Here is a 13566-nt window from a genome sequence, read left to right on the forward strand (position 1 = left end):
TGTCCCCGCCCACTTATTATAAGGCTAAGGAAGTACTTCCCTTGTATAACTTGTGAAGGTTTAAGTTTTGAATAAGACTGAGATTCTGAATTATTTTCCAGTCATTTTAATATCTTGAGCTGAAATGCAACCCCTAAACTTTGCTGTATTATTATCTTTATTTTTGCTGGCATGACTCTTTCTAAAAGAACAAGAACTTGTCTGGATTCTAACAAGGCTACGAGCAATAGATACTAGAATAGAAGTTATGGTTTGCCTGAACCAAAACTCCATGTATATTGACCAGAAAACTCATTAAATATATATACAAATTAGATAGAAATGTGGTAGAATTTCGAGTCTGAACTTATAAAATTCAAATCCTCGCTCATGTCATCTGTGTAAAAAGAAATCTCTTGTTCATTACCAACTCTCGTATTAAGATCCAAACTTGCAAACAGTGCTCATTCTGATGAAAAGCCAGCGCTAGTACGTTAAGAATATACATCTTTGGAAAGAAAAGAGGGGACAGATTTGACTAGAAGAACTTACTTTCTTATTGTGTATCTCTCTATATATATAGTGCAAACAGTATTTGGTTAAGTGAAGAACAGTGGATGCTTGATCGTCACTCGTGTTTTAATTTTCTGATTTCTGCATCTTTTTCTGAGTTGTAATTTCTAAATATATAGATAGGCCGGAGTATAAGGCTAGGGGACAAAAGCATAGACATTACACATATAATGATAACGATATTACATGATAACTACAAAAACGAAATGCACAGAAAGAAAAACCTCTGTGGAAGCAAAATAGAAGCTTTTCATTAATTCAATTCCATCACAAGTACACAAATTAACCCCGGCCACCTATTTGAATTTTTCTCCGATCCTCATTAATAGTGCATCCCTCTCTCATTTGTCTTGTTTTCATCATTGTAGAAGAAAAAACTGTTGTTATTACATCCATTGCCACTGCTAGAGCTACTAATCAGCTCCTTAACTTCTTCAATATCATAATACTGGAATTGACTACTTTGATATCCATTTGACTTTTGATCAGCCCAAGTGCCAAGCTGGTGATCATTACCACGTCCAATATTGTTACCATAATCAAGAGTAAATTTTTGGGTGGTTTCTTCAAAAGTTGTTGGAATGTGACTCTGTAAACAACTGCCCATTTCCTCTTGTTTAATGTCTTTTCCATAGCTCATTTGGTTGCAACTTCCATCAGATGAGGAACAAGTTGCTTGCATGGGATTCATTAAGCTCTGATCTTGACATGGCTGAAAATAGGAATATTGATTTGTCCCCAACTCAAAGTTAAAGTTCATGTTATTGCTAGTGCACATGATAAGATTTGGTTGGGCTGATGAAATGTGCTCTAAGCCACCAGTGAGAGACCTAGTTGTGGTGTAATATGAATCTCTAAACAGACTTGAAAATGTTTGGGTTTGGGTTGGTGGAAAGAAAGGTGATTTTAAACCCATGACCTTCTTCTTGAGCTTTGTGTTCCAATAGTTTTTTATATCATTGTCAGTCCTTCCTGGTAATTGAGCTGCTATAATTGACCACCTGACACATAATTATACTATATGAGATTTAAGTTATATATACTAACACTGTTAAATGTCAATTCAATTTAACTGGTTATTGCTCTATTTATTGGATCAATACATCAAGCTTGTTTATGAAGAGTTTCTTGATAGTATAAAAATCTACAAATTGTCAGTACAGGAAAATTTAAAGTCAAATTCTTAGAATATAAAATAAGTTCCATCTAGATTACTGAATTTAACAGAAATTTTCTCTTCAAGAAGAAAAAATGGAATAGTTTATCAATTTGAACTGTCTCCTAACAGGCACAGCTGTATGTTTGTAAGTAAAGACAGAGACTTGATCCAAGATCTAAACCTGGCATGCATGCAGTAGAAATGTCCATAAAATGGCAGAATCTTCAGTGAGAAACCAACAAATTAATGCTTTTCTTTTTTAGCCTTATTCAATATTGAGGTTCTTCTTCTACAGTATTAGTATTTTTTAATGGGATCTATTTCAGTTCTCAAAGTCATGAAAACACATGAAAATTTAAGAGCACTAAAAGTAGCAGATAAGTGGCCAAAGCAGGAAAAGAAAAAATGGAAAAGATGTTACATAAATTAGACATAATTAAAAACTTTTCTACCTGCTTCCAATGCTGGCATACAAGCTGCATATAACTCTATCTTCCTCATCAGAAAAATCACCATGTTTGATATTAGGCCTTAGATAATTCAGCCATCTCAATCTACAGCTCTTTCCACATCTCCTTAATCCTGATCCAAAATCATTTCATCAATTAAAGCAGAAAAAATAAAAAATAAAAAATATTTCCATAAAAATAGGAAAAAGAATTACTCCAATGGGATGAGAAAAAGAGAGAATTCAATTTGGTCAAGAATCTCTTACCAGCTTTTTGAGGAAGAGCAATCCAATTACCACCAGTGCCATATTTGTCTATGAATTCCTTAAGCTTAGCATCTTCTTCTGGTGACCATGGTCCTCTCTTCACATTAGCTTTATCACAACAAGGAGCTCTCCCCATTTTTCTCTCTCTCTCTGTTTCTAATATTGTTTTTTGAGCATTTTCATGGAACTTCTGAGGAAGTTTTCTTTGCTTTCTTTCTAGAGAAATGGACAAGGTCTCTTGTTGTAAATTATTTGGTTTATATTAAGAGAGACTTGGGCTTTAAGACAATAAATCAAATAAAGTTAATTTTGTCTTATTAAGAGTTACATAAGTCAAATGGATAGGCCTATTTCTAATATCTTTTCAAGTAGTAGCTGATTAGAAGTTCTATTTCCATCTCAAATATGAGTAATACATTAGAAAAGCTCTTTTTGGCATTAGTCTTTACCTTGAAATTCAAGGATATCCCAAGTGTTTCATGTGCTCAAATAAAATAAAGATGCTTAACTAACTGATGGTTGTAGCTATATTAAATATATATTTTGATATCTTTAAAATTATATATATATTGTAACTTGGAAGAGTAATCATATGACAACAGGCTTTGTTTTATTAAGTCAGTGTACATTAATAGAATACCAAAGCTACCTTACGAAAATAGTAGCATACACATATGGGTAAAATTAACAAATACTACATCCTTAAATGATACGTGTAACGTAAAAGGACAACTGTTTGCGTGTGTGGGTTTAAGAAAGTTTTCTTTTTTCTTTAGGCTTTCAATATCGGAATTTTACAAGCTCTTAGAAGTACACTAATTAAACGTTTCCTACAAAAAAGTTCTCAGTTTTCCAAGTCAGCTCGAACTTGAAACTTCTAAATACAGTGCTGTAACACTCTTGCAGCCTTGTTGATCAGTTTTTCTTCTAACAAATGACCAAACAATCAAGCACATGTTGCAATAGAAATAGACTGTCAGCTGGACTTTTAATGAACTCAGAATCCTGGCACTCTACTGTATATGGGATTTGAATAGTGAATTATGAGAATTAATGAGTATCGTCCTCTCTATTATAGTCATAGAAGATCGCAGGTATAGTACTGTCATGCCTTCCGAATAATTGGTCTTACGTAAATGAATGATCAGGTGCTTTTGGATTAATTGACTAATCAATACCACCTTTTCCGAATAGTCCCTTTTACGCACACTAGAGACGACAAACAATTTTTACTCTTACATTGTTAATACTCTTCCAACATCCTCCCATTATAAGTACGTTCCATTGTAAAAAACATTAACGACTGGTTTCCATTATTAAAACATGATAGGTTTCTCTTCATCTAAAATAACGTTAAACCCGTCGAGTCTTACCCAGTTGAAAGTGGTACTTAATAAGCTAAGTGTCCACTTCACGTTCTTACATTTTCAAAAGCTTGATGTGTGAAGTCAAACCGTTACCTAATAAGTAACCAAACAATATACTGTAACTAATTTCTAATCAAAGTGTTTCATTATTGTGCATTAGTCAAACATACATGTGGAATCTTTTCTTTCTTTTTCCACTTCTTGTTTGTATAATGGTGGAAATAAAATACTGAGAAAGTTTTTGATAGGTTACTAAATATTTTAATTAGAAAAGACAAGTATTATAATGTACGTGAGTAAGTCTAGGCTTTTTTATACTCTCTCATAACTACGACTATCGGACTATGACGAATTACATTTCCTTTTTGTTAACGACGTCTCGACGAAACGCCCTTCACCATCCACTTTTCAGAGAAATCTATCTTACAATATTGACAAGTAATAATATTTAAAATCATTTTCAAATTTTATCCTACTCGTCATGGATTGATGGTTTAGCGTAAGAGTATTATAACTCATTTAACGTAGACATTATACTATTTAAATAATCATCTACTAGTAAGCTTTATCTAGAGTACGTATGTCACGACCCCAAACTACCCCGATCGTGATGGCGTCTATCACAGTACTAGGTCAGCCGATTCAATACTAATACATAAAGGTTTTTTGTAAATTCATTTTTCTAATCAGATATAATCTCAAATCTTTTATTTTAATATATTAAAATATGCGGAAAGACAAATATGCAAATACATCAACACTGTCCGATCCCGGTGTTACTAGTCATGAGCCACTAAAATACGGTCCAATACTGCCTACTCAATACAAGATAAGACTGAAATAGATAATATTAAGGATAGTAAGGAGAAAGGCAGGGCTGCGGACGCCGTGCAGCTACCTTGTTATCTCCGGAAAATACTCAGAAGTTGTTGGATGCTCTCACTCGGATGCTCTGGCACCTGGATCTGCACACAAAGTGCAGGGAGTAATGTGAGTATGCTAACTCAGTAAGTAACCAAAGCAAATAAAGGCTGAGTGCAGTGACGGACATTTAAATCATATACATAGCCTAACATAGAATCTCGATAGAAACAACAAAAAGTCAAATCCGTAGTTCAATTTCCGAACATCTCGTAAAAACTCCAGTTTTTCAATGAAAGATATTTAAAACATTTGTTCAACATATTTTCAATAGAGGCTCAGTATAAAAGAAGAGTGAAAACAGTAATTTCATAAACAAGCCCCTCGGGCAAAGTACCACTCATATATATAGCCCCTCGGGCAAGCCTCTTAGTCACTTGTGACTCAACTTTCGTCAATCAACACTCACACTCAGTACTCCTGCTCAATAGATATCTCATAATGATAACCGCTACGGCGTGCAGCCCGATCCGTAAATATATAAATAGTCGAATGCGCTCACTGGGGGTGTGCAGACTCTGGAGGGGCTCCTACAACCCAAGCGTTATATCGCCGCGACGTGCAACCCGATCCAACATATCGTTGCGGCGTGCAGCCTGATTCGTATACATACACACACACACACACACACACACATATATATATATATATATATATATATATATATATATATATATATATATATATATCGCTGCGGCATGTAGCCCGATCCATTACTATCCTCACAATTCGGCCCTCGACCTCACTCACTTATCAACCTCGTAAGCTACTCGGGCATCTTAGTGCAAACTTGGAGTACTCAGCCCAAAACACTTTCATAAATATTAAAAACAGAGTGAGGAACAAGATTTAACAATAAACAAGTAGAAACCATTACTGAGTATAATGTTTTCTATCAAAAACAATGTGAAGATAACAGTAAAATGTCCCTGAGGGTCCAACAGTACGTATGGCACAAGGCCCCAAAACATGGCATTCAGCCCAAGTTTCCAGAATCATTTCTAAGACATAGATATCATATAGAGTTTATCAAAATAGCCAATTTTATGATTGCTACGGGATGGACCAAGTCACAATCCCTACGGGTGCGCATGCACGCCCACACGCCCGTCACCTAGCATGTGCGACACCTCATTTATCAAACACAGTACGAAATTTCGAGGTTTCATACCCTCAGGTCTAGATTTACAATAGTTACTTACCTCAAACCGGACGAGAATCTACTCCGCAATGCCCTTGCCTCTCGACTCGGCCTCAAATCGTCCCGAATCTATCCAAAATCGGAATCATATCATCAATACATGCCAAAGGGATAAAGCCCATGCGAAAATTATCAAATTAAACTCAAAATCCCAAAATTGGTCAAACCACCCCTCCTTCCCCCCTCCCCCGGGCCCACGTCTCGAAATTCGATCAAAATCACAACACTAGAATTCTTATCCACTCACGAGTCTATACATACCAAAATCATCAAAATCGGATCCCAAATGGCCCCTCAACTTCCCAATCTAAACTCTCTAATTTCAAGCCCTAATTTCCTAATTTTTCACCCCCAATCTCTCCAATTTCCATGTTTAATAAGCTGAAATTCACCATAAATATACGAGTATTAAGTTCAAAAATCTTACTTCAACAGAGTTCCCCTTGAATCTCTCTTCAAAACCCTCCAAAAGCTCTAATCCCGTCTCAAAAATGGTGGAAATGGACAAAAATTCGCGAAGGGTTTAATTTATACCTTCTACCCAGGTATTTCCGCACCTGCGGCCCAAATTACGCTTCTGCGGACCGCATCTGCGATCAAAATAACCGCATCTAAGGTTTTTCATTAATTCCTCAGAGCCGTATCTGCGCCTAGGCACCGCACCTGTGGTCCCGCATATGCGCCCAACACACCACATCTACGAACTCCTCCACGCACCTGCGGTCCCTAATCCGCATATGCGGATATGACAGAAGCAGCAGCTGAAGCTGCTCAATTTCAAGTCCAATCTTTCCGACAACCTTCCGAATTCATCCCGAGGCCCCCGGGACCTCAACCAAAAATACAAACAAGTCATACCACTATTCAAACTTATTCCAACCTTCGGAATACTCAAAATAACATCAAAACATCGGATCACCCACGGATTCAAGCCTAAGGATTTTCAAACTTCCGAATTCCGCAATCGATCCAAAAACCTATCAAACCTCATCCGAATGACCTGAAATTTTGCACACACGTCACAAATGACACAACGGACTCCAATTTCCAGAATTCCATTCTGACCCCGATATTAAGATTTTCACTGCCGACCGGAAAATACCAAATTTTTAATTTTGTCAATTCAAGCTTAAATCTACCACGGACCTCCAAATTATATTTTGATCATGCTCCTAAGTCCAAAATCACCTAACGAATCTATCCGAACCATCAGAATTCACATCCGAGAACTTCTACACATAAGTCAATATCTGGTTGACTTTTCCAACTTAAGCTTCCAAATAAGAGACTAAGTGTCTCCATGACCACTCCGAACACAGAACAACCAATTCGATATGATGAAATACAATTGAACAACACATAAAGAAGCTGAAATGGGGAGAACGGGACTGTAAGTCATGAAACAACCGGTCGGGTCGTTACAACGTAGGAAGACCGGGTTGTAAAAAGTTTGTCTTTCGCGGTTTATTCTTGCAGAATATTAAATAAGTGAGTAATTTTATTTCTCAGAAAAATATTGATTACTTACTGCAAAACTAGGATTAATTAACTCGGTCATTTTGTTCCTGAACAAAATAAAAAGGATCAGTTTGGCAATACACATTTCGACAATTGCACCCCACGAGATTACCGAAATGCCTTTAAGAAAATTACTTACTGACTAGTGACCAGTAGGAGTGGGCGTAGTTTGGCAAACCCGAAATCTAAATCGAAATTCAAATTGTTTGGATTTTTTATTTGGATTTTAGATTTCTGATTTAATTTTTAAAATTTTGGATTTCATATTGGATAACGCATTTGGTACTTAGATTTTTTGGATATCCGAAAATCCAAAATTTGTATATTTTATATTTAGTCCATTATTCATATGTCAATAATAACAAGTCCAATATCCAAATCATTAGACATAATCTCATATATTCTATACTAATTACTAAGTTACTATCAGAATATTTTCTATTTGGAAATGATTTTACTATTGCTACATCTTATCCGCCTTACTAGTGTCTTTGTTATATTTCCCTGATGATAATTTCATTACTTGAATACTTTATTTGGATGATTGAGTTGAAAATGAGGAACTTTGTAGGCAATTTAACATGAATAATTCATTTGGATGTTCATTATCGTAGAAAGAAGAAACATCTCAACTTATAAGCTCAAAATCGAAAATTTAAAATATCCAAACCGATTAATCCAAATCCAAACTTAAAAAATCCGAATCAACCCGAGTTTATTTACATTGGATTTGGATTTTTATTTCTTCAATCCGAAAATCGATAATCCAAACCGAAATTTTCATATCTAATCCGAATTACCCGAACGTCCACCCACAGTGACCAGTGACCACCATTCCAGAAGGTTACCATTGGCTTTTCACCTCAAGTGACGAAATTAAGAATTTCGCTATTGATGTTGAAGATTTAATATGCATTTATAATTAATAGGAATTATTAATTTATATACACATTAATTACTTACTATTTTTGGTTGAAGATGTGAATGATCACTCTTCGCTGGCTGTAGCTTTGTCGTTGCCCACCCCTAACCATCTCGAATTGATCATTTGTTTGCCTTAATTGCAAGGAAATAATCCATTTGATTGAAGGCTTGTCATTCACGAAACTTTTAATTTCCTGATATATATATATATATATATATATGTTTGTTGAGAAATAGATCGAAGGTGTAACGATCTGACTGGTCATTTTGAGAAATTGGGTCCAGTTCGGTAGTTTGAGGTTACGAATAGCTTCACACTGTGTATTATCACTTGCGTGCATCATAGGTTCGGGTTTTTGAGAAGTTCGGAAAGGATTTTTAGGAGTGACTCTCATTTGATGAGCTCGAAGTTGAACAAATGGACCAAGGTTTGTCTTTTGAGTATTTGACCTCGGATCGGAGTTTCGATGGTTCCGGTAGGTCCCAATGGTGATTTGGACTTGGACGTATGACCAAAATTTCAATTGGATGTTTCTAAAAGGTTTCGATATCATTTGGCGGAAGTTGGCAATTTAAAGGTTTAGAATTTTCCTAGGTTTAACCATAGTTTGACTTTAAGGCTAACAGGTTCAGATTTTGGTTTCGGAACTTGGAATGGGTCTGTTTCGTCATTTAGAACTTGCCTGCAGAATTTGGTGTCATTTGGAGTTGATTTGATATGGTTCGGATGCTTGGTTGTGATTCTAGATGTTCTTGAAGTTCATTGTGATTTTCATGTGTTTTGGCATCCGATTCATAGTTCTAGAGGTTATTTTGGTATTTTGATCACGCGAGCGAGTTTGTGTTATATTTTTAGACTTGTGGGGGTGTTTAGTTTGGAGCCTGGGGGGCTTTGGTGAGTTTTGGATTAGCTTCAAAGTGTTTTGTTAAATTTTTGTGTGATAATTTTGGTTTCATCGCATTTGCGATTTTTGGTCGCAAATGCGACTACTGCATTTGCGAAGATGTAATCACTTTTGCAAAGCTTGTAGAGTTCGCATTTGCGAACTTTGTATTGCAATTGTGATGAAGGCCTGGTCTGTCAGGGGTCGCTTTTGCGATGTTTTGTCCGCATTTGCGATGGTCGCATTTGCGGACCTCGTGTCGCAAATGCGACATTTGCAGCCTGGTAATAACTGGGCATTCCGAGTTTTAGTTTTATTTTGTCATATTTTGAACCCTAGGTTCGAGAGTGGGCGATTTTGAGAGAGGAATTTCATCTACAATCATTGGGTAAGTACCTCTAATCAATTTTCAATTATATTTTGTGATTATACCTGAGATTTAACATCAAATTCATGAGAATCTAAAGGAAATTTTGGGGGAAAATTATAAAATCTTTCAAAATATAAAATGATGATTTGAAGGACGAATTGATATTGGAATTTGATAATTTTGGTATGGTTGAACTCGTATCGGAATGGGTGTTCGAGTTTTGTAAATTTTATTGGCTTCCGAGGTGCGGGCCCAGGGGATTGACTTTTGTTGACTTTTAACAAATTGTATAAGGATCATAGCTTTGTTAATTGAAATTATTTTATCTTGCACTGTTTGATGTATTTAAGTCGTCTTTGGCTAGATTGAGCCAAGCGGTGGTGAATTAGTAAAGGAAAAGCTAAATTGAGTATTGAGTTGGCCAAATTGAGGTAAGTATTTTGTCTAATTTTGTATGGGAAAACCACCCCTTAGGAATTGAGTCAATTGTGCTATCTTGTTATGTGAAAGCCGTGTACGCAAGGTGACGAGGTTGTACACAGTCTATATGTGGTATTAACCGGTTTAGATTGTCTAGTCTCTTCCGATGCCTTTGATTAAATTGTCATAACATGAGGTATTTCGTTATTGGGCTATTTTCTCATGCTCTATTTGACGTCATTAGCACTTATTGTACCTCTTACTCGTTGTTTGGCCCTTATATGCCTTAGTTGAAGTTATTGCCTTCATTATAGCTTTGTTACTTCTTAATTGTTGAGTTCTTTTATGACTCTATGCATATCTACTACATGTCCAAATTGTTGTGATTTAATGCTTAGTTATCACGTGCCTTACATGTCTTGTCATTCTTGTAAATGTTGTTGTATTACTTTAATTCTTACGTGGTTCCTTTATTGCCGTGCACTCGTCCCCTTGATTATAGAAACTCTTGTAAATTGAATTATTGTTGTTAATTTAAATTATTGCACGGGGACCAGGTTGCACGCCGCAACAGGTGGAATAAGGGAGACGGTGAAATTGGGAGGATATTTATATTGTGATATTGTTATTATATGGTGGGATCGGGTTGCACGACGCAACAGGTGAAATAAGGGTGGACTGTTATGGTAGAATAAGGGTGAATTATGATACTGATATTATATGGTAGGATCAGATTGTGCACCGAAATATATTTTGCTTATTGTTATGATATTGATATGGTACGGTGGGATCGGGTTGCACGCCGTAATAGGTGAAATAAGGGTGAATTCATATGATGGAATAAGGGTGAGTTATGATATTAATATTATATGGTGGGATCGGGTTGCGGACCGCAACACATTTTGTATTTTGCATTCCCTGTTTTATTGTATTGCTTCAGTTCCTTCGTATGAGACTATGAGAATTTATATTTTCGGTTTTCACTATTTTTTGAGGATTGAGTTATTGTCGTTGACCTATTGTCTTACCGTCATTTTCTGAGCTCTTTTCCTAATACTATTATTCTGGTGAATTGATTGTCAAGATAAATTTACTACGTTGAGTTATTACCTCCTGTCATGCTGAGTTGTTAGTAATATAGTGATTTAAATTAAAAGAATTAAAATCATGCTACCTTGTGTGACTTTTAAGTTAAAACTCGTCGTCTATTTCGGTATTTACCATTTTTAATAGTTGTCATATTTTACTTCAATAGATTTCTCAACTTAATCTCCTTAAGCTGTCTGAGATTTTTTTTATTTTACTTAAAAAGAAATTGTTATTATATTTTAATTTAATATAGTAATTCAGTAGCTTATTCGATGTTGTATTTTATTTGAAAATGTTATTTTTCTTCACCCAATGATTTCTAAATAAAACTCATCTTTCTCATTTTCCTACTTGGTCTAGAAACTGTAATCTTACTTTATGATATATATAAATAAAATCTCTTGAACATCTTAATTAGTATTTGATACGGATATTATGTGTCGAGTAGCTTATGAATTTCGCCATGCAAAGCGAGATGGAAAGATGTGGGCACAAGGTGCTATGTGTGTTAAAGGGTTGGAAGTTGTGGTTTATGATATGAGATTACGAGAAGTGAGATTGTTGAAATTGTATATTACAAATGATTTGATTAGTTGAGTTGACATCGTTTTCCCTACTTTGGCACATTTATACTTCATCCGTACCCCGACTATGTTGTTGCTTAATTACTTGGTTATTCCTCGTTGCTATTCATGTTCCCCTTATCGTTACTACTACTTGTAATCTGATTGCTGTCTGCTATTGGCATTACATTGATATTCTTTCCTTGTTAGTTTTATGTCACATCCTGCACAAGTTTATATGTTCGGTAGGTATCTTGACCTGACCTCGTCACTACTCTACCGAGGTTAGGCTTGATACTTACTAGGTACCACTGTGGTGTACTCATACTGTGCTTCTACATATTTTTTATGCAGAATCAGGTACTTCGGATCGGGTTGGTTTGAGACTTATGCTTGGTGTGGCTGGAGACTTCAAGGTACACCTGCTAGGCATTCGCAGGCTCCGAAGTCACCTTTTATTGCATTTATTTTCATTGTTTCCTTTTATTCCTGAACAGTGATGTATTCATTATGTATAATTACTCCTAGAAAGACTTATAACTTGTACTACCGGTTTTGGGATATTGTATCATGTTGAGACTATTGGTTTATTTAGAAATTTTTGGTTCATGTTTGATAGATGTTAGTAGAACCTGTTATTAATTTGATATGTGTTAGACTTATCTAATTTTAGAGACTAATTTCCATCACGATTCTTTCGGACGAATTTTGGATTGTGACAGAAGGTTATTTGAAGATCACTTTAAAAAAACAAAAAGAAAAGAAAAAGAGGAATTTTGACAACAGCATGAGAAAAAGTGCGAGACAAGTAGCTAAAAAGAACTGTTATGTCAAAGTAGAAATTAAAGAAACGGTGCTCGTTCGTATATATGATATTTCTATGTTATCAAGTGGGTTGTAGCAGCTAAAATTCATTGTCTTAGAAATTATGTCATGAAATGAAGTTATAAGAATATGGAGTTTGAGTTAATTCTTATAAAGTTTATCAATCACCTGATTAATAATCGGAAAATATGACTTAAAAGGAAAAATAAATATATTTGAGTCTGACAGTATCTAAAAAGACCGGTAAATAGCCTCAGCATTTTGAAAGGATGTTTATCCAATAAGTAATTCTTTTACAAGAAAAAAAAACACGCCTTTCACATAATTTTCAGAAACAAAAATTTGAAGAAATATTTTTTAAAACGAGAAACTCCTAAAAATGTATCTCTACTCAACATCATAACCATTATTAGAAGGCTAATCTTGGAGGGATCTTTTGCTAGACTGAGAGTTGAGTCAATTAAGTTAAAATGCTATTAGTATCTACATCTTGAGAGATATATTATCTAACACGTAGTGCATCATGAAATATAAACTAATCAATTATTCGTTGGCAATTGGCATGTCAATGTACAAGTCCAAGTAAAAAAAATGTTAGATACTTCTCATCTGTTAGATAGAGTAATAAATCATCTGAATTCAACTTATGATTAGAAAATATGGCCAAGTTGGAAAATTATGCATTAAGCCAACACATACGAATTGGTTTTTTGTCTTATTAGATGCAGTGGTCCTAATTACAACCTTGATTTGTCAGCATAATGACACCAAATTAAGCTTGCAAGTATTCCTTAATGTTGTGCTTTCTTATTACAGTCGTGGTATGTACCTTGAGAAAACATGTTCTTTTCTTTCTACTTGTCTTTTTCTTCAATCCCAAAATATTATTAATTTGCATTAATCCTCTTCTTATGTCCTATCCGTTTCTTATATAACGTCGCATTTGCAATTATTGTTTCACTTTAAGAGTTTAAGTGTCCCATTCATTGACAAAACCGACATATCTTAATTGGTGAGATAGTCCACACTACAGCATCAAGACTTAATTAGTGAGATAG

At 35.1% G+C, this 13566-nt stretch overlaps 1 protein-coding gene across 1 annotated transcript; it reads right to left on the reverse strand.

Annotated features, from left to right (window-relative positions):
• Positions 1-781: 781 nt before the first annotated feature.
• On the reverse strand, positions 782-2673 carry LOC104228835 (transcription factor RAX2-like). The gene is made up of 3 exons (XM_009781380.2): positions 2427-2673; positions 2164-2293; positions 782-1553 (listed from the first exon to the last, which is right to left on the reverse strand). The coding sequence occupies exons 1-3, from the start codon at positions 2560-2562 to the stop codon at positions 875-877; spliced, it is 945 nt and encodes a 314-aa protein (XP_009779682.1). The 5' UTR covers positions 2563-2673; the 3' UTR covers positions 782-874.
• Between the last annotated feature and the right edge of the window lie 10893 nt (positions 2674-13566).

This window comes from Nicotiana sylvestris, chromosome 6, assembly GCF_000393655.2.
Source record: "Nicotiana sylvestris chromosome 6, ASM39365v2, whole genome shotgun sequence".
NCBI lineage: Eukaryota > Viridiplantae > Streptophyta > Magnoliopsida > Solanales > Solanaceae > Nicotiana > Nicotiana sylvestris.